Source organism: Theropithecus gelada, chromosome 13, assembly GCF_003255815.1.
Source record: "Theropithecus gelada isolate Dixy chromosome 13, Tgel_1.0, whole genome shotgun sequence".
In the NCBI taxonomy this organism is placed as follows: Eukaryota; Metazoa; Chordata; class Mammalia; order Primates; family Cercopithecidae; genus Theropithecus; species Theropithecus gelada.
This window is the reverse complement of record NC_037681.1, coordinates 16,057,660-16,079,014: the sequence shown is the minus strand read 5'-3', so window position 1 is coordinate 16,079,014 and position 21,355 is coordinate 16,057,660. Positions and strand designations below refer to the sequence as shown.

General features: G+C 47.0%; 1 protein-coding gene across 2 annotated transcripts in view; it reads left to right on the top strand.

The window, feature by feature from the left end:
- Positions 1–17,336: 17,336 nt before the first annotated feature.
- The window catches only part of NPAS2 (neuronal PAS domain protein 2), a 175,712-nt gene continuing 171,693 nt past the window's right edge, over positions 17,337–21,355 (top strand). Inside the window, exon 1 of one of the 2 annotated variants that reach the window (XM_025354430.1) lies at positions 17,337–17,597. Coding sequence is in view for 1 of the 2 variants with exons in the window: in XM_025354429.1 (XP_025210214.1) it covers positions 18,207–18,379 (173 nt within the window). In the remaining variant the exon portion in view is untranslated. Of the gene's footprint in view, positions 17,598–18,204; positions 18,380–21,355 lie in introns of those variants that run through there. The other variant, XM_025354429.1, reaches the window with a different exon arrangement.

Below are 21,355 nucleotides of genomic sequence, written 5' to 3'. Positions count from 1 at the left end.
AAATCACTGCAATGTTTCTAAGTATCAAATAAAACCCATTAAACATGTTTCTGGGCATCTTCCCTCCCATTGGGGTGAGAACAGCATTCCCATTTATGACAGAGTGAACTATTCGTGTTCTCAGAAGGAGCGACAGGCTAATTGCAGACAAAGGACGTAAATTCGGCCCAAGAGCCCAGCTATGACTCCCACACCCACGCAGGGGCTTGTTCCCGTTGGTTCCGGCACTCAGATGGAAACGCCACTTCTTTATTACAGAAGCCCTACTGGGTAGCTCAGGCCCTGCACATGAAGGAGCTGGAGAACTATTATTTCCCTGCGGTCCTTGTAACCTTCTCCTGGATTCGACTGTTAGGAAGTGGGAAGTGCAGGCAGTTGTGGAGGTGTATGTCAGGATTTAAATCAAAATTCATTTTTAAAAATTGCCTGCTGCTATCTTCTCTCTATGGCTATCGCACATTCTCGATTGCTTTGATCTATCTTTTTAACTAACGTGGGTGAAAAGTCAAGGTGTGATCCTTAATAATCGCTGAATGACACAGCAACCAGAAGAGAGATGCTTATTGTAGCGGGCATGCGGTGAAGGTGCACATCCCAAATCCTCCATCTATGGACAGTGGAGGGAAGGGTGGGGTTCCAGGGCTTTCAGGGTGACTCAGGCCAGGAAAGCCAGGGGTTACTGAGTTAACAGTCTTCTCTCATCCTCTTGTTTCCTGCATTATTCTTCACGTCATTTCTAGTCCAATGGAAGTGTGCAGAATTCTCCTGTTCTTTCTCCTGAGGGCTACCAGTGCGGCTGGGAGAGAGGGCTGTTTGAAAAGTCTGGGAAACTGTATTAGTCTGTTTTCACACTGCTATAAAGAAATACCCAAGACTGGGTAATTTATAAAGGAAAGAGGTTTCATTGACTCACAGTTCCACAGGCCTCAGGAAACTTACACTCACGGCAGAAAGGGAAGCAAATATGTCCTTCTTCACAAGGCAGCAGGAGAGAGAACTGCCAGGTGAAGGGGCAAGAGCCCCTTATATAACCATCAGATCTCACGAGGACTCACTCACTATCGTGAGAACAGCATGGGGAACTACCCCCACGATCCAATCACCTCCCACCAGGTCCCTCCCTGACATATGGGAATTACAATTCAGATTACAAGTCAAGATGAGATTTGAGTGGGGACACAGAGCCAGATGGTATCAGGAGCAGAGGCAGGAAAGGCCACATTGGGGTTCCAAGTGGCAGAGTTCTTCAGCAGGTAGCTCAGGACAGATTGCAGATGATTGCTGTCAGATGGCCAAGTCCTGCCACAAGAGTCAGTTCTAGGCACCGTCTCAGGGGATGCTGTGCTTGGAGCCCAGGGCAGAGCCTGGGCCACACTCATCTGAGAAGGCAACTTCCCCAGGCCGCATGGCCCATACAAACCTCTGGTGTTTGGTATGGCGATTCCTTAACGGCAGTGTGTCAGGATTCTTCAAGCTGGGGACAGGCTGCTCTTGGCCTCTTTATTTCTTTATGGTGATAATTCAGCATCCATTTTATGAAAAAAAAATAAAATAAAAGGAGGGTGGGAAGGGGAGGGGAGAGGAGAGAGAAAAGAAGAAAAGACCAGCACTAGATTGCCAATGATTGCTTTGAATGAAAGAGCAATTCTATTACTTGGAGTTAGTGGAGTGCCAAAATTGTGCCCAAATAAAAAAATGTGCAAACATACATTGCTTTCATGGGGATACTAAAGACACATCTGCAAGACCAAATCATTGTCTTCTGGGGCTATCCCCTTCAGAGCTCTTCCTGGAGCCTCACTCAGGAGGAACAACTGAACCTAGTTTGTGCTTCCTCTCACCCCACTGTCCCCCTGTCTTCAGGACAGACTGAGTCAGGTGTGCACTTCTGGGGACTCCTCTGTCCCACCACTTCTGAGAAGATGGAGGAATTTCCATCTCTCCGCCCTCAGCAATCTAAGGAGGTGACCATGAAGAAATCAAGAAAACTACAAGAAGGCATGCATTACTCATTTCTAAAATATATTTATAATACCCATTAGGATAGCTACTATTTAAGAAAAACAGAAAAATACCAAATGTTGGAGAGGATGGAGAACAATTGGACCTTTCATACCCTGTTGTGGGAATATAAAATGGTGCAGTCCCTATGAAAAACAGTATGGCAGGTCCTCAAAAATTTAAAAATAGAATTATGTGATCAAGCCATTGCTCTTTGGGTATATACTCAAAAGACTTGAAAGCAAGGACTTGAACAGATCTCTCTGTACACCCATGTTCATAGCAGCACTACTCACAGTAGCCAAGAGAGGAAAGCAACGCAAGCATCTATCAGTGGATGGGTGGATAAGCTCAGTGTGGTCTATACGTTCAATAAGATAGTATTCAGCCTCATAAAGGAAGGGAATTCTGACACGTGCTACAACATAGATGAACCTTGACAACATCCTAGTGAAGTCAATCAATCACAAAAGAACAAACACTGTATGATTCCACTTACATGAGGCCCCTAGAGTAGTCAGATTCATAGAGACAGAAAGTAGAACGGGGGTTGTCGGGGGGGGCTGGGGGTTGCGGGAGGGGGAGTGAGGAGTTAGTGCTAATGAGTACAGAATTCAAGTTTTGCAAGATGAAAAGACTTCTGGAGATGGATGGGGTGATGGTTGCACAATGTGATGTACTTAATCCGCTGAATTGTACACAAAAATATGATTTAAATGGTAAATTTTTATTATGCCTATTTTATCACAGTAAAGGGGCGTGTGTGTGTGTGTGTGTGTGTCTGTGCGCACATGCACAACTGCCCGAAGCTCTCTGTATCTGGATTCAGGTGATGACGAATCCTTCAGATGGGTCTCTTTCCCAGCAGAGGAAGGACTGAAATAATTTTTTCCCTTTCCCAACAGAGGAAGGACTGAAATAATGCAGGAAGCAGAGGCCTGATGACCAGAGCCAAAGGGGCCGCCCCAGCACCGAGAATGAAGGAAGAGCTTGCCCGCACGATAGGACAGGAAGTGCTGCCAAAAGTCCGTCTTTAAAAAGAGAGTTACATGTGTCAGTGTCCTCTTTGCAGGGTGCCTCACTCATATCATCTCACTTAGCTCTCACCACCCCTACTCCAAACTTGAAAACTCTTCCCCATCCTCCCTTTTACAGAGTCAGAGAAGTTGAGTAAACTGCCTGGGTGATCCAGGCACTCAGTGGTGATATGGTGACAATGAAATCCAAGACCAGGTGGGCCTATTTCTAAAGCTCTTGGTCCTGCCATAGGTTATGCTTGTCTCCTCCTGCAAAATATATCATCCCTTCCAGAGTCCCCATGCAAAGGCACCAACTTCCCACCCTTTGCATCATCACCCTAAGGGCTTCCTGAGTTCTAGGCTATTTTGAGTGGATCATGAGTCTATGCGACGAATCCCCTGAGTTGTGCAGTGCACAACCTGCACAGCTGAATGCTAGAGCCCTGGTTAACCCATTATGTTACTTAACAGAGGTCATACACAAGTTCACCAACATGTGAACAGGATTCCTTTACCATGGATAACTTTCCACAACACATTCTCCTCTGGTAGGAAACAAAGACTGCCTTAAAGGCCCAGGACACAGGACAGGCAAGCCTGGATGACAAGGGTCAGGAGGAGGTGTAAGGTGACATTAAAAAAAAAAAAGCAATGCTGCCATGGACATCTGCACAGACTCGCTGCACAGCAACGGGACACTCCGAGGCATCCGCAGCTGCTTTTAGATCTGACATGGAGGCCCTGAGTGGCCTCTCATCCCTCTTTGCCGCACCCCCAGCCAACTTGCTATCCTTTCACTCAGTGATTAAGGCGGGATTTACGTGCTGCTTCCGGGACTTTTCAATTCATTCATTTGAACTCAACAGGAATTCTAACCATTTGCAATCTGCCTCTGCTAGAATCTTGGCATGAGTATATCTGAACCTGGACATCCCAGATGGCCCCAGGTGATTGTGGTGCTGAACGGTGTGGAACTGAACATGAAGGGGGGCATGGCTGGACCACAGTTCCCTGGAGACTAATGAGGGAAACGGGCCTCCCTGGAGAACAATGAGGGGATAGATGCCGTGAGGAGGGGAGAAGGTGGTCAGGTGGCTGGATGCGTCGAGACCCTGCACTCCCAGAGGCTCAGGAGGGAGGGAGGGAGGCGGTCAATGGGGAGCCAGGGGGTGGGAAACTTCTCCAAGGGAATCAGGGACAGGACCTCAACAGGAGGCTGCATGCATAATCACCATGCACAACTCTCCATCCATTCCAGGCCTACTGCGTACATGGGGGATGGCCTCTGGAACCTCACTGAATCTCTATGAGCCGCAGTTTCCTCATCAGCTAAAGAGGGAAGTACTGGCCTGAACAGGTGGTTGTGAGCATTAAGTGTCAACATGTACAGCACCCGGCACATAGCAAGAACTCAAATCTTCCTAAGACTGCCTCCACGTCTCTATCATGCAACCAAATATCCCTGTGTGCAGGATTTAAGGCCATGAGGCTGTGCTGCAGAGGGGAGGAAGGGCAGCCAGGAACACTCTCTGAACCTGAGAATGCCAGGAGATGTCACTGGAACGGAACCAACTCTGAAGCCCTTGACTGGGATCTAGGATATAAAATGAGAGCTCTTGTCCACTTGGAAGCCCCTGATAGGGCACTGCAATTTTATTCTCTCTTATTTCAACTAGACATTGACTTTGTACGTGAAATGTCCTTTCTGCTCACCAGTTCAGGAAAGCTAGAACTGTCACTACTTTTCTTTAACCAAAAAACAGATTTCACCACTACGCAATAAATGCTTGTAAGGAATCTGTACTTGTAGTCCCTGAATTTATAAAAATTTTTAAAATGAATAAATAAAATAAAAATTAAAAATGGAAGCTGTTAAAATATTTTGCTCACAGACACACTAGAGCTTACAACTCAAAGCACATGAGGTTTAATTTAAGAGAGACATTTAAGTATGAAGTGTAGCAGGGAAAAGCTGTGAATTCTGCATATGTTGGACGCCATTCTCCCACTGCCTAAGTTAGGACTTAGGAAGTTTACTTTGCCAAGTAGGCAATGGGGTATTTAAGGCTGGAGCTACTCATCTGGGAGCCAATGGCCCATGGATTGGACAGAACTTCCAGCCATGAGGCTGGATGAACTGACCAGATTCATAAGTATGGTAGGTAGAGAGGGCATCTGAGGCCCACGCCCTGGAAGCAGAGTTCTTTTTCTGTATGGAAAACAATCTTAACTGATAGAACCATTTTTATGCACTTGACCATATACATGGACATAAAAATACATACAAGAATATGTACATATGTATATATGTGTACATATGTGTGCCATGAGGAAGAAACGCTACTTCTGACAGGACTCAGCAACATCTTCTTGGAAGTGGTAGCACATGATCAAGACCTCAAGGGGCAGGAGGAGTTTCAGCAGAATGAGAAGGGAAGAAAGGCAAACGCAAAGATGTGGTGTTGGGAGAGCAAAAGTCCATACTGTCCAGGGACCTCACTGTAGGGAGGAGAGGAAGATAGACCAGAAAGCTGGGTTATGGCTGGATTAAGATGGACCTCCAGGGCCAGGCGCAGTGACTCACGTGTGTAATCCCAGCACTTTGGGAGGCTGAGGCGGGCAGATCACTTGAGGTCAGGAGTTCGAGACCAGCCTGGCCAACATGGTGAAACCCCATCTCTACTCAAAATACAAAGAAATATTAGCCAGGCATAGTGGTGCATGCCTGTAGTCCCAGCTACTAGGGAGGCTAAGGCAGGAGAATCACTTGAACCCAGGAGGTGGAGGTTGCAGTGATGAGTCGAGATGGCACCACCGTACTCCAGCCTGGATGACAGAGTGAGACTCCATCTCAAAAAAAAAAAAAAAAAGACAGACCCCAAGAATGCCAAGGAGTGTGGACTTGATTTGACAGCCACTGGAGAAGCCAGAAGTTCTAGAGTCAGAGCCATACCACTGCACAGCCGTCCACAGGGCCCTGGGCCTCTGATTGCCATGTGGTGGGGAGTTTCAGGGAGTCCTACAGGATCAGCAGGAAGGTGGGAGACCATCAGGGGCTCAGGACGGTGGCTGTTTAGCAACCGGTACGAAATAGTTTAGCATGTTAACCACCAGTATGGCGGTGCCAGTGTCCACTGGCTCAATATCAGGCCTATTAATGGGGCTCTCTGAACCCACTCCCTTGGGTGTCTTTCCATTTTCCCAAGACAACCTCCTTCTTGAACAGGCTTCTCTCCAGGCCCTTGGGTTTTATCTTCTTTTGTGCAACTCTCTTGCAAAACCTCCAGCATGGAGGTCACAGCAGGAACTTTGAAGCCCTCCCTTCAGCTGCATATCTACATCCTTTTTCTTCTACAATTCATACTCTGCAGCTACTATGACCAGTAAGAAGGTTAGTGAATATTCCTTATTAGGGCTAAACTGCAGAAGACAGAGACAGTGGGAATGGGAAGGAAGAGTTGAGTGAAAGCAGGAGGTGGAAGCAAGACTCTACTGGGATTCAGTGACTGAACAACGGGGAAGACAAGGGAGAGAGAGTTTAAAGCAGAGTTCAGCTTCAAGTTCAGATAACTGGGAGAAAAGTAACCTCATGAATAGGACTACTGAGGTTGGGAGAAAGAGCTGGGGTCGGGAGAAGGGGGAAAAAGGAATCGATGTAGTGTTAGACAAGATAAGTTGGAGACGTCCAAATGGAAATATCAGCAGGCAGTTGGGAGTGTGGGAGTAGAGCTGAGGGAAGCTGTCAGGATCAGAGGTACAGATGAGAGAGACTTTGGAAAAGAACCACAGGGCTGGGCTCTCCCCAGAGAGAAAGAGAAGAGCAAGAGACTAAAGATAGAACCTTGGAGACGTGCTCACTTATGGGGCAGCAGGAAGAAGCAAAAGAAGAAGGGGAGAGGCATGAGGAGGAGGAGAAGGATAGGTCAGGCCTGGGTGTGAAGGAAGCATGACGTTGGAAGGATGAACAAAGCTTCAAGAAGGAAGAGTTGGTCATATTTTTCATTTGTCTGTTAATAACCTTATTCAGACATAACTCACATACCACACAATGAACCCATGTAAAGTGTACAACCCAATGGTTTTCAGTGTGTTCACAGTCATACAACCTTCACTGCAATCAATTTTGGGACATTTTCATTACCCCCTAAAGCCCCATACCCTTTATCCATCACATTCCAAGTCCCCATGTCCCCGGAAATAGGCAACAAAAATCTACTTTCTGTTTTATAGATTCGCCTACTCGACTTTCATATAAAAGGAATCCTCAGTTATTGAATTTGTCTTCTTTTGTGACTGCCTTCTTTCACTTAATGTTTTCAAAACCCATTTGTGTGGTGACATGTATCAGTACTTCATTCCTTTTCATGGCTGAATAATATTCTAATGTATAGATATACCACATTTTGTTTATCTGTTCATGAACTGACAGATATTTGGGCTGTTTCCAGTTTTTGGCTATTACAAATAATGCTGCTATGAACACTTGTACAAGTTTTTGTGTGAACATTTGTTTTCATTTCTTTTGGGTACATATCTAGGACTGGAATTGCCTAATCATACAGTAACTCTATGTTTAACTTTTTGAAGAGGTGTCCTGTGGTTTTCCAAGTGACTGCACCATTTTTCACTCCTACCAGCAGTGTATGAGGGTTTTAATTTCTCAACATCCTCGTCAACACTTGTCATTTTCAATTTTCTTTTATTTATTAACCTAATGAATGTGAAGTGGTATCTCACCTTGGTTTTAATTCACATTTCCTTAATGACTCATAATGTTGAGCACCTTTCCATGTCTTTTTTGGCCAAGCGTACACTTTCTATACACGGTAGATACGTCTATTCAGATCTTTTGCCTATTTTAAAATGAGATTATTTGTCTTTCATTACCGAGTTATAAGAGTTTTTTTTTTTTTTAATAATTGCAGATACAAGTCCCTTATCAGATATATGCTTTGCAAATATTTTCTCCCACTTCATGGGCTGTCTTTTCACTTTCTAGAGAGTATCATCACAAGTTGTCACTTCTGATGAAGTCTAATGTATCTTTTTCTTTGGTTGCTTGTGCTTTTGGTGTTATACAAGAGTCCTTTGCCAATTTTAGAATCCTTTGCCAAATTCAAGGTCATGATGCTTTACTGCCTACATTTTCTTTCTAACGATTTTATCATTTTAACTCTTATATTTACGCAGTTGATCCATTTGAGTTAATTTTTGAACATGATGCAAGGTAGAGATCTAACTTCATTTGTGTCTTGATATCCAGTCCCAGTACTATTGTTTGCTAGAAAGACTACTCCTGGCTGGGGGTGGAGGCTCACGCCTGTAATCCCAGTACTCTGGGAGGCTGAGGCAGGCGGATCAGCCGAGGTCGGGAGTTTGAAACCAGCCTGGACAACTTGGTGAAACCCCATCTCTACTAAAAATACAAAAATTAGCCCGGCATGGTGGTGTGTGCCTATAATTCCAGCTATTAGGGAGGCTGAGGCAGGAGAATTGCTTGAACCCAGGAGGTGGAGGTTGCAGTGAGCTGAGATCATGCCATTGCACTCCAGCCTGGACAACACAGCAAGACTCTCCCTAAAAAAGAAAAAAGAAAAAAAAAAAGAAAAGACAAGACAAGACTACTCTTTGCCCCATTGAATTGTCTTGGTACTCTTGTCAAAATCAATTGACCATAAATGTAAGGGTGTATTTCTGTGCTCTCATTCTATTTCCTTCATGTTTTACACTTGTCATCCATGTCCTATACCAATATTTTTGTTTTTATGTTAGAGTACAGACATCTACTTCTTGACTTGGTGACCCGAGTTAGTGTCATTTCCCTTAGACTACCAGCTCCAGTGAGTTCAAACAATGCCAGAACTTGCTTTGCACTGTGGCAGGCACAGCTCACTGTGGTTCATAAATCCCCTGTACATTTCAGGGGGAGTTACATTACAGGGGGAGTTACAGGGAGTTATAGGATGCCTGTAACTCAATGTCCCACCCTGCCAGCTTCCCCTTATCTCACAGCCACATCAAGCCAACTGGTTCGTCACATACCCTGAAGTCAGAAGGTCGTGGCTCAACACTGTTTTAGACTCTGGACTATGTCTATGTTTAGACTTTGGTCTAAAACATAGTAGTGATGAGGACTAATGAGACTGTGATGAGGAGCTAATGAGAAAGAGATCAATGATAGGATGATCCTATGTTAAAGTACTCATGTCCATGGATCAGGGAGGGAGGGGGAGAGAGTGAGAGCAAGAGATACTGAGAGAAAGGGAAGGGACCAGAGAATTGAGAAACGGGGAGAAAATTGAGGAAGGCTTATTTAAAATTCTTTTCAATCACTTGACTAAGTATCCCCTCAAGCTAGCATAACTGTAGACTGCTCAAAGCACAGGTGTGGGTGGCAGAGAGGCCCACGTGTCCAACCTGGCTCTGCTCCCTACCAGCCATGTTGCCTTATGCAAGTAACTCCACACCTCTAGGCCTCCATTCCATCATCTGTCAAATGGGATGATAAGAAAATTGCCCTCAGGAGGTAGGTGTGAAGATTAAATAAGTTAATGCTCTTAGCCCAGGGCCTGGCACAGGAAGATCAATACAATTAGTGCAAACCATGAGAGAGTTGTTGAATAACCCCCACTAGCCTCATCACCAACTCTACAAACCAGTGGACCTCGAATGGACTTCCTAGGCATTAGACTCTCTGGAAAGGGTTGTTTGACAGAGATTGCTGGGCTGGTTCCCCAGGGTTTCAGGTTCCACAGGTCTAGGGGTGGTGCTTCTAAATTTGCATTTCTAACAACTTCACAGGTGATCCCGATGCTGTTCTTCCAAAGAACATACTTTGAAAACCACTACTCTGAATTATGAAGAGTCAAGAAAACAAAATGTCACTTATTGGCATTTTAAATTCTCCAGTGAAAAGTCTTTAAATAAAAGCCCTAATAACTGATCCCAGATATAGGCACCCTGAACCATCGGGAACTCAAGAAGAGAAAGGAAAAGTGACTTTAATTACCAATGTCTGGAATGTAAAAATACAATCAAGCCTAGTTGCCATGATAAAAGTGTCTTTTAAAGCCTTTATTTGACTGGAAAGGAAGAAATCTGAAGCAACATGTAATAGCACATGTGATTAACAACATCAAATGAGGTTGTCTTTATCATGGAATCGTGTTCACTGTCCACGCAAGTGCTCAACTGGGGCCACTGAGAAAAGCTTTTTTCTCACCAAAATCTTTCAACAGAACATACTAATAAAACAACCCTTACCCATACAGGAAATGCGTTGTCTGCTGTCTACTTGGGAGGGGCTATAAATAGTTCCTTGGAGAACATTGTTCTATAATTAGCTTTCACTTCAAGTGAACTAGTGTAATGAATTTCATATCACTAGATGTTCTTCCTGGGCAAAGTATAATGGCAGATTATGCATTTGTTAATGTAGAAACTGAACAAACAGCATTGCATGGAAGTCAGAGAATTTTTAAACGAGACAGAGAAGAAAACCATACTACGAAACTGACTGGAAGTGCCCGCTTAGGGTGTATGTGCTCTTACAAACAGATATGTGCAAACACATTAAATTGCTTCTTCATAGTTGAGTTAAACGGGCAGGTGCTGAGAGCAACTAAAGACAATGGCTGCTTCAGCCTCCACACAGCTGTTTCTCCGCCCTGTTCTTAAAGGGTGTTCCTTGCACTTGTTAGAAAAGTGCAAATCTCAGGTTTGTTTGAGCCTCCACCAAGGGGGGCCAGGGGCAAACACCTGAAAGAGCTGAAATGGATTTTTCTACATTCAATGCACTTTAGCTCCAACTCCACAGTGACTTCTGAAATCCTCTCAGCTAATTGCAGGAGCTAAACACCACCTCCCATTCTTCTGGTACATTTACAGTTCCCCCACATTTGCTGCCCTCGCACCTTCCTCTCCCCACAACTCCCAGCACCCTGGGACACAAAAGACTTTTCTTCATTCTATTTTCCACATGCTCGGAAATCAGTGTCCCTTCTGCTTTCCACAGGTTCCCTCGTGATGGCTGTTTGGCTGGGATGGGGTCATTTAAATACCTCCTTGGAGCACTCACAATTTGAGCTGAGCACTGGAACTCACTGGAACTGCTGTTCCAGTGAGAAAGGCGACATCCCCAGCCACTACCTTAACCAGTAGGATGACCAGAGGTAACAGCTGAGCAAAGCCCCTGCCTTGGGCTGACCTGCACTGGCCCCATACTTTTGGGCCAGGAGGGAGGCTGTGCATGGCGGGGGGGGGGGGGGGGGGAGGGTGTATGGGACCTTTCTGCATTTCCTTTCAGTTTTTTAGAGTCAAAAGCGGCTCAAAACAATAATGTCTATTTATGAAAATCCTTTTAGAAGTAGATAAGATCTAAAATCACACTTTATTGTTAGAGAAAATGGACACGAAAGAACTTCCTCATGGGGGCTTAAGCATAAGGAAATATTATTCTTAAGTGCCCGTATTGGCAATAATCTCACCTCTTTTTCAGATGTGTGTGTGTGTGTGTTTGTGCTAAGGCTTTAGGGCATGCTTGACCTGCACCCAAACTTTCCATTTAATGAAAGGAACTTGCATCCTTTCCCAACCTGAAGCCCAGAGCTGGTTTGAAGATTGCGTATGTTTACGAAAGAGCACTCCCATCCAGTGTGTTGCCAAAGTCCAAACAGTGCCCTTGGTGAGACGCCAGTGTGCCAATAACCCATGTATCGACCCACTGACTTCATTTCCTTATACGAATCAGGACCTAGTATTGCTCTTTTACCAATCCCATCCTTTATCCTGGAATTCTATTTCAAGCACTTGGAAGACAGCTGCTTTAAGAATGGAGTAAAGATATTAATAACTGATGCATTGAGGGGAGGATGAAAGAAAACAGAGACAAGAAGTGTGTAACGCTGCTTTGGTATCAGTTCATTACCCAGCAAGATCTCACGGGGAGTGAATGACGCCGTGAATATCTTTGTGTTGGCATTGGATGTGGCGATGTGCTGGGCTGGGTGGGAGAAAGCCCAGGCTTGGCAGTCATCAGAGTCAGGTTCAAGTCCTGCTCTGCCTCGCATTTGCCAAGGGACTGAGGGCACCGTGAGCCTCTAAGTCAGATTCCTTATCTGCCAACTGGAAATAAACACTTTTTTATATAGGACCTTATGAAGATGAAATGAGGTAATGTAAACACCTGGCATATAAGTATTAGATAAATGTCACCTTTTATTCCTGAAAACATTATTAAGTAAAATATCATTTTAAAATTCTCTTATCCAGATGATGGAATAGTATTCAATGCTTTTTTTAAAAAGTGCTATCAAGCCACAAAAGACATGAAGGAACCTTAAATGCATACTACTAACTGAAAGGAGCCAATTTGAAAGGGCTACACACCATGTGATTCCAACTCTATGACATTCCAGAGAAGGTAAAACTATGGAGACAATAAAAAGATCAGTGGGTGCCAGGAGTTAGTGGGGAGGAAGGGATGAATAGGCAGAGAATAGAGGATTTTTAGGGCAGTAGAACTACTCTGTATTACACTATTACACTATAATGGTGGATTTGTGTCATTACACATTTGGCCACACACACCAAGAGTGAACCCTTGTGTCAACTATGGACTCTAGGTGGTTATGATGTGTCAATGTATATAACAAACTTAGCGCTGAGGGAGGGGATGCTGAAAGTCGGGGAGGCTGTACATGGAGCGGGGGGTGTATGGGACCTTTCTGTATTTCCTTTCAGTTTTTTAGAGTCAAAAGCGGCTCAAAACAATAATGTCTATTTATGAAAATCCTCTTAGAAGTAGACAGGATCTAAAATCACACTTTATTGTTAGAGAAAATGGACACGAAAGAACTTCCTCAGGGGGGGCCTAAGCATAAGGAAATATTATTCTTAAGTGCCCGTATTGGCAATAATCTCACCTCTTTTTCAGATTCGTGTGTGTGTATATGTTTGTGCTAAGGCTTCAGGGCTTTGTCACCTCCAGACTCCCCCAGCCCAGTTTTCCTCCCTGGCTCCTCCACACGGTCTTTGTAAGGAAATCTTACTTCATTCTTTAGTTTGCCAACCACATGATCTAATAGGCACAAAAGCCAAGTCAAGTCTTAACCCCACCAGGCAGGCTGTACAAGGCCTTGATTGTCTCCTGGTAGCATCCTCTGGCCCAGATGGGAGGGTGAGAGCCTGCTGCCTCCTGCACTGTTCTATTCTATGAAGCTTATGCAGAACCAGCACATCAAGGTGCTAACCTTGACATTGGTTCTTTTTTAAAATTTATTTATTTATTTTTGAGAGACAGGGCTTCACCACGTTGCCCAGGCTGGTCTCCAACTCCTGAGCTCAAACAATTTGCCTACCTCAGCCTCCCAAGGTGCTGGGGATTAGACATGAGCCACTGTAACTGGCCTAATCTTAATATTTGAAACACAGGATAGGCGTTCCTCAGTCTTGCTTTCAAAGGTACTCTTCATAAGCCCTGGGCTCTCAGTCACTCTCCAATTAGTGGGTTCTAAGTCCTCTTCTTCATGTTTATACTGACCCAACTTCCCTTTGCCTCGGTTGCTACAATTTTCTTCTCTAGCATAATGTTATTCTATCCAACGGTGCGTGGCATTGTGTTTTTTCTTTTGAGTTTTGAAGTGAAAACTGATCATCAGAGGTAAGAACCCACTAATGGGCTTCTGGACATTCACATGAAGAAAGAGGGCCTTCCCACCTTGTGATTAACTAGAAAAACCGTGCTAACATCTGGCATGGTTAACATCTCCCCGACTTTCAGCATCCCCTCCCTCAGCGCTAAGTTTGTTATATACATTGACACATCATAACCACCTAGAGTCCATAGTTGACACAAGGGTTCACTCTTGGTGTGTTTGGCCAAATGTGTAATGACACAATAAAACTGGCAATGTTCTTATTGTCTGTTCCAAAGCTTGTGCTGAAGTCATTGAACATACACACCCAACAAGAATCCCAAGCCCTGGGCTAGTGCCGTAATTCGTATAGCAGCCCACACATTCTTGCCCTTATGTAATACCACAAGTAAACACCCATAGTCACCCAATACATATTTTGAAAATTTAATGTATCCATATTTAAAATTAGGATGTGCCACAGATTCAACTTCTATGATGGAAAAGAATATCCAGTTTGACTGTGAGAACTTTGAATTATTTCACTGATATCTCTAAAGACTGATATAACTGACTGCAAAAAACTTTTGATCCTCCCTTCCATACATTTGGATTCTTTGAAAAATATCTGGGGTTCCTGAATACATCAAGGCAACATTCAATCAGTAAAGCCATGTTATTTTTAAAGGCCCAATGACTGGAACTGAGTGAGAATGTCCTAAAACTGGCAATGCGGTTTTGAAATGGCTCTTTTGCTCCATGCTGCACATTTTGAACAATGCATGGATTATGATCTATTGTAGCTTGGCTTTGTTATTTGGTTAACGAAAAATCCAAGCACCAATGCTACCTCTTCCAGGAAGCTCATCCTGAGTCCTTTCTCAGCACCCATGGGGCATCTGCTTCTGACTTGGAGGGCTTCTCTGGTCCTAGCCCTATTTGGCTCATGTTTACGCCTGCCTCAACATTGTAAACCCTTTGTGTATAGAAACTACCTTAATGTTCCCTTGATCCTTCACAGACCAAGCCCAGCCTGACTCATGGGAAGCCTTCAACAGATGTCAGTAAAAGGAACTGAACTGTCAAATGCATAGAATGAACATGGGGTCAACTCTCCTCTGCAGTTCTCTTCTGTATGTTGGGGAAAGGGCCTAGTCTAACTGGCTTCTGTGATGCAGAATCCACTCTGCCTGATGGTCAGATAGGATATGTGGCCTATCTTAGAGGTATCCTTCTCATCTGGGTGGGATTAACATTAGGACACGGGATGGAGTTTGGAATAAATACGACAACCACATACATATCATCTCCAAGACTAAAAAGGCAGAAACCACATTTAGTAGGGGCATCTACTGGACAACAGAGAAAAAGAGACCACAGCAAAAATACTTCTTGCACTGCAGAATTATTTGATGAGTTATTACTACAGGACATTCCAGGTTTCCTAAAAGATCATTTAATGCTTGTTCAACATGTTCCCAAAAGGGAGTAGGAAAAGGGAGTTGGAATCTCTTCCAAAGCAAAAAAGGAAGGGAGGTGACTTTAAATTCTGCTTTAAACCCGGTTAGAAGTACGCAATTTCATCCTTTAGTAATATTAGTCATGGCCACGCTCTAAAGGCAGCGTGAAACTTACTTGCCTGGAGGAAAAGGATGGGGTAGAAAAACAAAACAAAATAAAATACATTAAAAAAAAAAAAAAAAAAGTTTCTTCTTTTGGAAACGGAGGGACTTCAAAACCATGACGGGCCAAGTGCCTCCTCCTCTTTCTTGAAAAGCCCTCCAAGTCAGAAGCAAGCCTGAGAATAACAGCTGCTCTTAGGATGCTCAAAGCTCCTTGCAGCTGATTATTTTTCAGGAGGAGAATTAGACACAAATAATTTACAAGTGGGAAATAAAGAGAATGACCTACTTTACAGGGGGGGAGAAAGGAGCTCTGTGTGAGCGTTTTGATCTAATTGACGGTGTGGGGTTGCATGCCCAAATAAGGCGCTGTTGGTCGGATCTGCGCGGGAGAGGGCACGTCTCAAACTCGAGGGAGAGGACTAGACAGCGAGAGGAACAGCGTCGGGGGCGACCCCCAGTCCACCGCAGGGGCCTGGCGCGCTTAGGAGACCCCTTTTGGCCACAAAATCGAGTATGACAGAAAAGGGCCAGCGGGGGCGCTTTCCCTCCAGGGCCACTTGCCGGAATGTACCAGGGACTGAGAGACGTCCGGAAAAGGCTGCCTCGCTCAGAGCGCTGCGCCAGGCCAGGCACCTAAGGCTAGGGAAGCGGTGACCTCGTGGGGGCGTGCAGGGGGACCTTTCCCTCTCCGGGGCTTCCACCCAGGCGCCCCCCCGCTGTGAACGCCGCCGCCCGGGTGAAGGGGAAACTGGCCACGTTTCCGGACCTCGGCGGGGCTCACGGTCTCCGGTTTTCACCCGGCTCTGTCTTGGAGCCCCGAAGGGTATCAGCCAGCAGCCCCGGCACCCGGGGACTATTCCTGCACCTCTGCCTCCCTCCGCTTGGCGTTTGCGGGAGCCTTGGTAAAATCCTCCCTGTTTCTCTCGCGCGCCACTCTCTCCAGCTTCTTTTTCTTGGATTCTCGCCTGTCTCCTCCCACAGAGGAAAAAAAAAAAAAAGGTCACGTATGTTTGGAAAAATATGTAGGTCAGTGGAACATTTCCTGCACTGGTGCAAAAGGAGAGGAGGGCAGCGGAGGAGGGGAGGGAGAGGCAGAGTGGAGCTCCGAGTGCCCGCTCCTGGCCGCAGCCCCACACCCCACGTGCCCCTGCTGGGGAGGGGGGCAATTAGCCGGTTCCTTTCCATCCTTGACCCATTTTCCGGACCAGCTACGTTCGTCTTAGGACAGGCACCGGTTATTCCTCCCCAGCAGTCGCTGCTGTCCTCCACCAAGCACCGCTCGCCCGCATCTCCCCTGACCGCCAAGCACCGCTCGCCCGCAACTCCCCCGACCCCCCGCCTCCTACCTGCCCCCGGGCGCACCCCCGCAGCTCACTGAGAAATCGCAGTGGTCCCCGCAGAGACGCGCTTTGTGCCCTGGGTCGAGACCCGCGCGCAGCCCTGCCCTTGAAGGACAGTGTGTGTGTGGGGGGGTGACAGTCGCGTGCTCGTCCCCCCTCACCCCCGGTGCGGGACAGCAGGGTGGCAGCCCGCACTGCGAGGGTCTACACTAGGCGGGGGCGGAAGATTCCTTGTTCCCCCCGAGTGACAACTTTAATGGGACCTCGGCTGGCAGCCTCTACTCCACTTGCCTCTCTTCCCGGCCGGCTCACCTGGAAGCACAACCCCTTACTCCCCCAGCCCCGGCGCCCAACCCCGACCCTGCGCCCCAGGCCCGACCCCGCTGCGCGTCCCTTGCAGCCCAGCAGAGGCGGCGGCGGCGGCGGCCTGGGGACTCGCGGGTGTCTGCACCGCCCAGGGAAGCCGGGGGTCTAGGGGTCCAGGGATCCGTCTGCCTGCGGCGCGCGCGGGGTGCTTGTTCCAGGCTGGGTCGGGGCCAGGAGAGACCCCGCAGGCGGAGGCAGGGAAGGAAGGGAAGGAGGGGAAGGAGGGGAAGGAGGAGGAGGGGGGGGGGAAGAGGGGGAGGTGGAGAGGGAGGAGGGTGGAGGGAGGAGGCAGGGGAGGAGGCAGAGGCGGAGGCGGCTCTCCCCGCCGGCTCTGCGTGCGGAAGAGTTTGCCGCGCGAGCAGCCGGCCTCTCGCAGGAGCCGAGGGACCCGCGCGGCTGCGGCCCAGGAGCGGCGGCCGCGGAGCTAGGAGACCCGCAGCCGCGGCGGCGGCGGCGGCGGCGGCGGCAGCAGCGAGAGCAGCGCCTCCCGCCGCCGCCCGGGAGGAGCTCGCCGCGCCCGCTCGCCGCCTCGTCTCCCAGCGGCGGCGGGAGGCGCGTCTCCCCGGCCCAGTCCGCGCCCGGCCCCGCGGGGCCGCTCCGGCCCGCTCCGAGGTAAGGGGCCGCGCCTAGGGGCGCGGGGGACCCAGGGTGGGGAGTACGTGCGCGCGGGGTCGCAGGACTCGGTCACCTGCTTGCCAGCGTGGAGGACGCGCGGGGGCGGAGGGGCGCTCAGGCGCGAGGCTGCGCGGCGCCGGGGACCCCGGACGCGGGGGCGCGGAGAGGTGGGTCCCCCCCATCACCGTCAGGCCGCTAGGGGCTTCGCGTCCTGCAGGAGGTAGCAACCGCTGGGCCGGTGGGCTCCGGCGCGTCTCGACGCAGAAGACAGAGGACTGGGCACCCGAGCCTCGGAATTTGGGGGTCCTCGGGGTGTCCGACAGGGTGGACAGGGATCGTGCCCCAGGGCCACAGCTTTGGGGATTGCCCGCTGTTCTCTTCGAGCCCCATCGCGCGACCCTCCGAAACGTCAAGCGTCCTGGACCCCGGGAGAGTGTGGCATGCGCGCCCTGGGCCCGCGGTCTCTCGGAGTCCCTGGGTCGGAATTGGTTCCGGGCCGGATTGGGTGTGGAGTCGGTGCCCCAAACCCCCGTGCGCGCAGAGAGGGTGCAGCCTGGCTCCTCGCATCGCTGCCCCCCACCCCCACCCCGGAGCTCCCCAGGTTGGATGTCTGCGTGTGGTTTTGTTGGGAGATGTGCCCCTTTCCCAGCCGAGGAGGGACGCACCTTTGACCTTTCTAAAGAGCTGGGCAGGTCGGTAACCAGGGAAGGGACAGGCACCACGGGGCTAAATTCAAAACCAGTCCCGTTCCTCTGCTTGCCACTCCTTAATTGCTCAAGGTAAGAAAGTTTGTTTCAGCCCTGTGATTCATAAATAATTAGTAACTAGTTTTGTTGATTAAGCAAGATGGAAACCTTGAATACACACATGCACGTCCACGAAGGCTAAACACTCCCGAGGTTGTATCCGGGAGGCGTTCGTAGGAAAGTTAGAAGCCCTGGAGTTCAACAGGTGTTCAGGAGGGTCCCGGAGAGGAGTTTCGTCTTTATCCGTTGCTTTGGCATCCACTCCAACTTCATTAAAGTGGTTAGCCTGTTTTCTCACAGGGAAAACATTGAGCACTTATTAAATTAACTTAGTCAGCAGAGGCGAGGTAAACCGTCTTCATCGTTTAGAACCCAAACCTTATTTTCCTTAATAGAAAGGTTTTTCCTGTTTGGACTTCCCAGGTAATTAGTTCTAAAGTAGTTCCCAGCAAGAAATCTCTGCCAGCACCTCTGTGTCTCTCACTGTAGCTTGGTCCCCATCAGTGAATTGACCAACTAATTACGGCTTGGATTAAACACAGAGCTGCCCTCCTTGGGAGGCAATGTTCACATCAAGCGCACACACTAGCTCCATCTTTCTGCCACTAAGATGTCCTTAAAGGAAAAAAGTTTGCCAAAAATAACCCCCAAATAAATAGTGTAATGTTTGAAAGAGTTACCCTGACCTGCGCCCCTATTTTACAAAAGCAAAAATTCAGTGTTTCATTACAGCGCTAAACCAGGACCAGTAGAAGTATTGGTATCTCTCAGCAGTCTCCTTAAAGATTTAGTTAAAAATAAAGTGTGCAACATAAAGACATTCAGTAATTATCTTCCATCTCACAGGGAGATGTGGAGTGTGGCTTAGAAGAATTGTAAATGCGCTGCTTTTAGCCGTTTGCTTCTTGGAAATCGATGCCTCTATTTATTTGCCGGTCTGCCCCACTGTGCGTAAATGTAGAATCGGTTTTATTCTCACTGCTTCCCAGAGGGGCTCCTGTGGAGGTGAAAGAAGGAAATACATTCTAGAGGAAATATGTTATTAATAAAACGTTACCTCCCAAAGAGTTAAACACGCCAAAAAGAACCAAGTGAAGCTTTACTAATTAGTGGTCTGATAAGAGAGTGGTCAGATGGTGACTGAAGAATTGATCTTTATATAGAAAACAACAATTGTTTTTAAGCTCATTTGGTTCTCTTAGAACAGTTCGGACCCTTTTAAAAGTTTCTGGCTGTTTAATAATGCAAATGATGAAAATTGTCAAAGATAACACATATCACCTGACGTGTGCCATGTTTAAGTTGAATTCACCTTATTTTTTTTGAACAATCTTTCTTAACTCTTGGTAGTCTTTATAGCTCACTCAACACTGCAACTTACTAGGTTAAAGACTGAAAGTTAATTTCTTCAAATTAAAATAATAAGACATGCATATACTTTTTAATATAACCATCTTTACATGTTCATTTTTTCAGAATCTTGCTTTTGAACCTTAAGAACCCAAAGGGCTAAGTCTTCTTTCTTAATTTTTAAAACAAGCATGTGTTTTGTTCTTTACATGAACCGTCGGTTCTCCCAATGTGATCACGACACTGTCCCATGCTGATTCCATGCACGGTGCAACTCTTTCCCAAGAGAGGTCAGATTTCGAGGTGTTGAAAATAGCCCAGTGACTCAGTATTCTTGGCTGCTTTATGCCAACGGTTTAATTGGCTGCATCATAGCAAGCATCTAATTGAGTTTCACATTTAAATAGTGGATGTGGTACTTGGTGCATTATTTGCTTACAGAAATGTCTGATTAGCATGTTCCTGATCCTCGTTCTATTTGTAGCAAAGATGTGAGGTCAGGGACTGTCACATTTCATATTCCCCACAGCATCTCATCCCGATGGGGCCTTGTTCAGAATAGATGCTCAGTAAATAGGTGTGAGAAATGAGCTGAATTGTTGGTGATCACTATCCAAAGGTTAGAAATTTCTGAATGCTAATGGAGTACTTAACCATGAGTAATTCTATTTTAAATCTCAAGGTGTTGATGATTAATAGTATCTCAGGGCACTAAATAAACATGTATTAAATGTGAGCGTATGTTTAAAGGGGGAATTTTTAATGCAGTCTTTAAGGCACTACTGCTTCTCACTTGAATTAACTGAGAGTGAGGACCCCTTGGCATTTTAAGCAAAGTCATTTCTTAGGTAAAGTTCCCCCAGAGACCACTTGAACTTTTGTAAGTCTTAAAACAATGGGTGGTTCCATTTGGTGGTTCAGAATAGAAAGGAGAGTGTTGATCCTCTACACTGGTATGAAAAAAATCTGTGTATAAGGAGATGGAGGATGCTGGATATCACAGTGCCCTGGAATCACCTGGGGCCCTTGGCAAGTGCAGATTCTAACTCAGGATGCCTGGGAGAGGACCTGAGCTGCATTTCTCACAGCTGCCGGATGCTGCACGCGGCAAGGTTCTGAGATGCACTGAATCCATCCAGTTCAGCATGTTTACTGAGCATATACCACATGGAGAGCCCAGATGATACAAAAATAAGAAGATGGGGTGTACCTGCCCTTGAGGAGCTAACAAGATGAGGTGCGGGGGAGAGCGAGAGGGATTATAAACTGAAAATGAGGTTCTGGGATGCCATTCTCCGGGGTGGTGGCCAGAAAGGGGCCCAGGAAAGGAGAGTTGCTGGTAGGGCTCCCACATCGCTGACCTTGACCTGTAGTCATATTTGAATGGAGAGCCTTGTGACTTGGCAAGAAATAAAATGCAGATTTTGAAGTCAGACGGACCTGGGGTAGCCTCCCAGCTCAGCTATGGCAATTTTTAACCACCCTGAGACTCAGAGTCCTTGTCAGAAAAACAGTGCGAATGATGCTAACCTTGCCAAGTTTGTAGGATTACCAGTCAAGGACGTGTGTTAGGCCTAACAAAAGTGATTGCTTTTATTACCGTTGACAGGAGAGAGGAGGCTAGAAAGCAAGGAGGACGAGGAGGTTACTCAAATATGT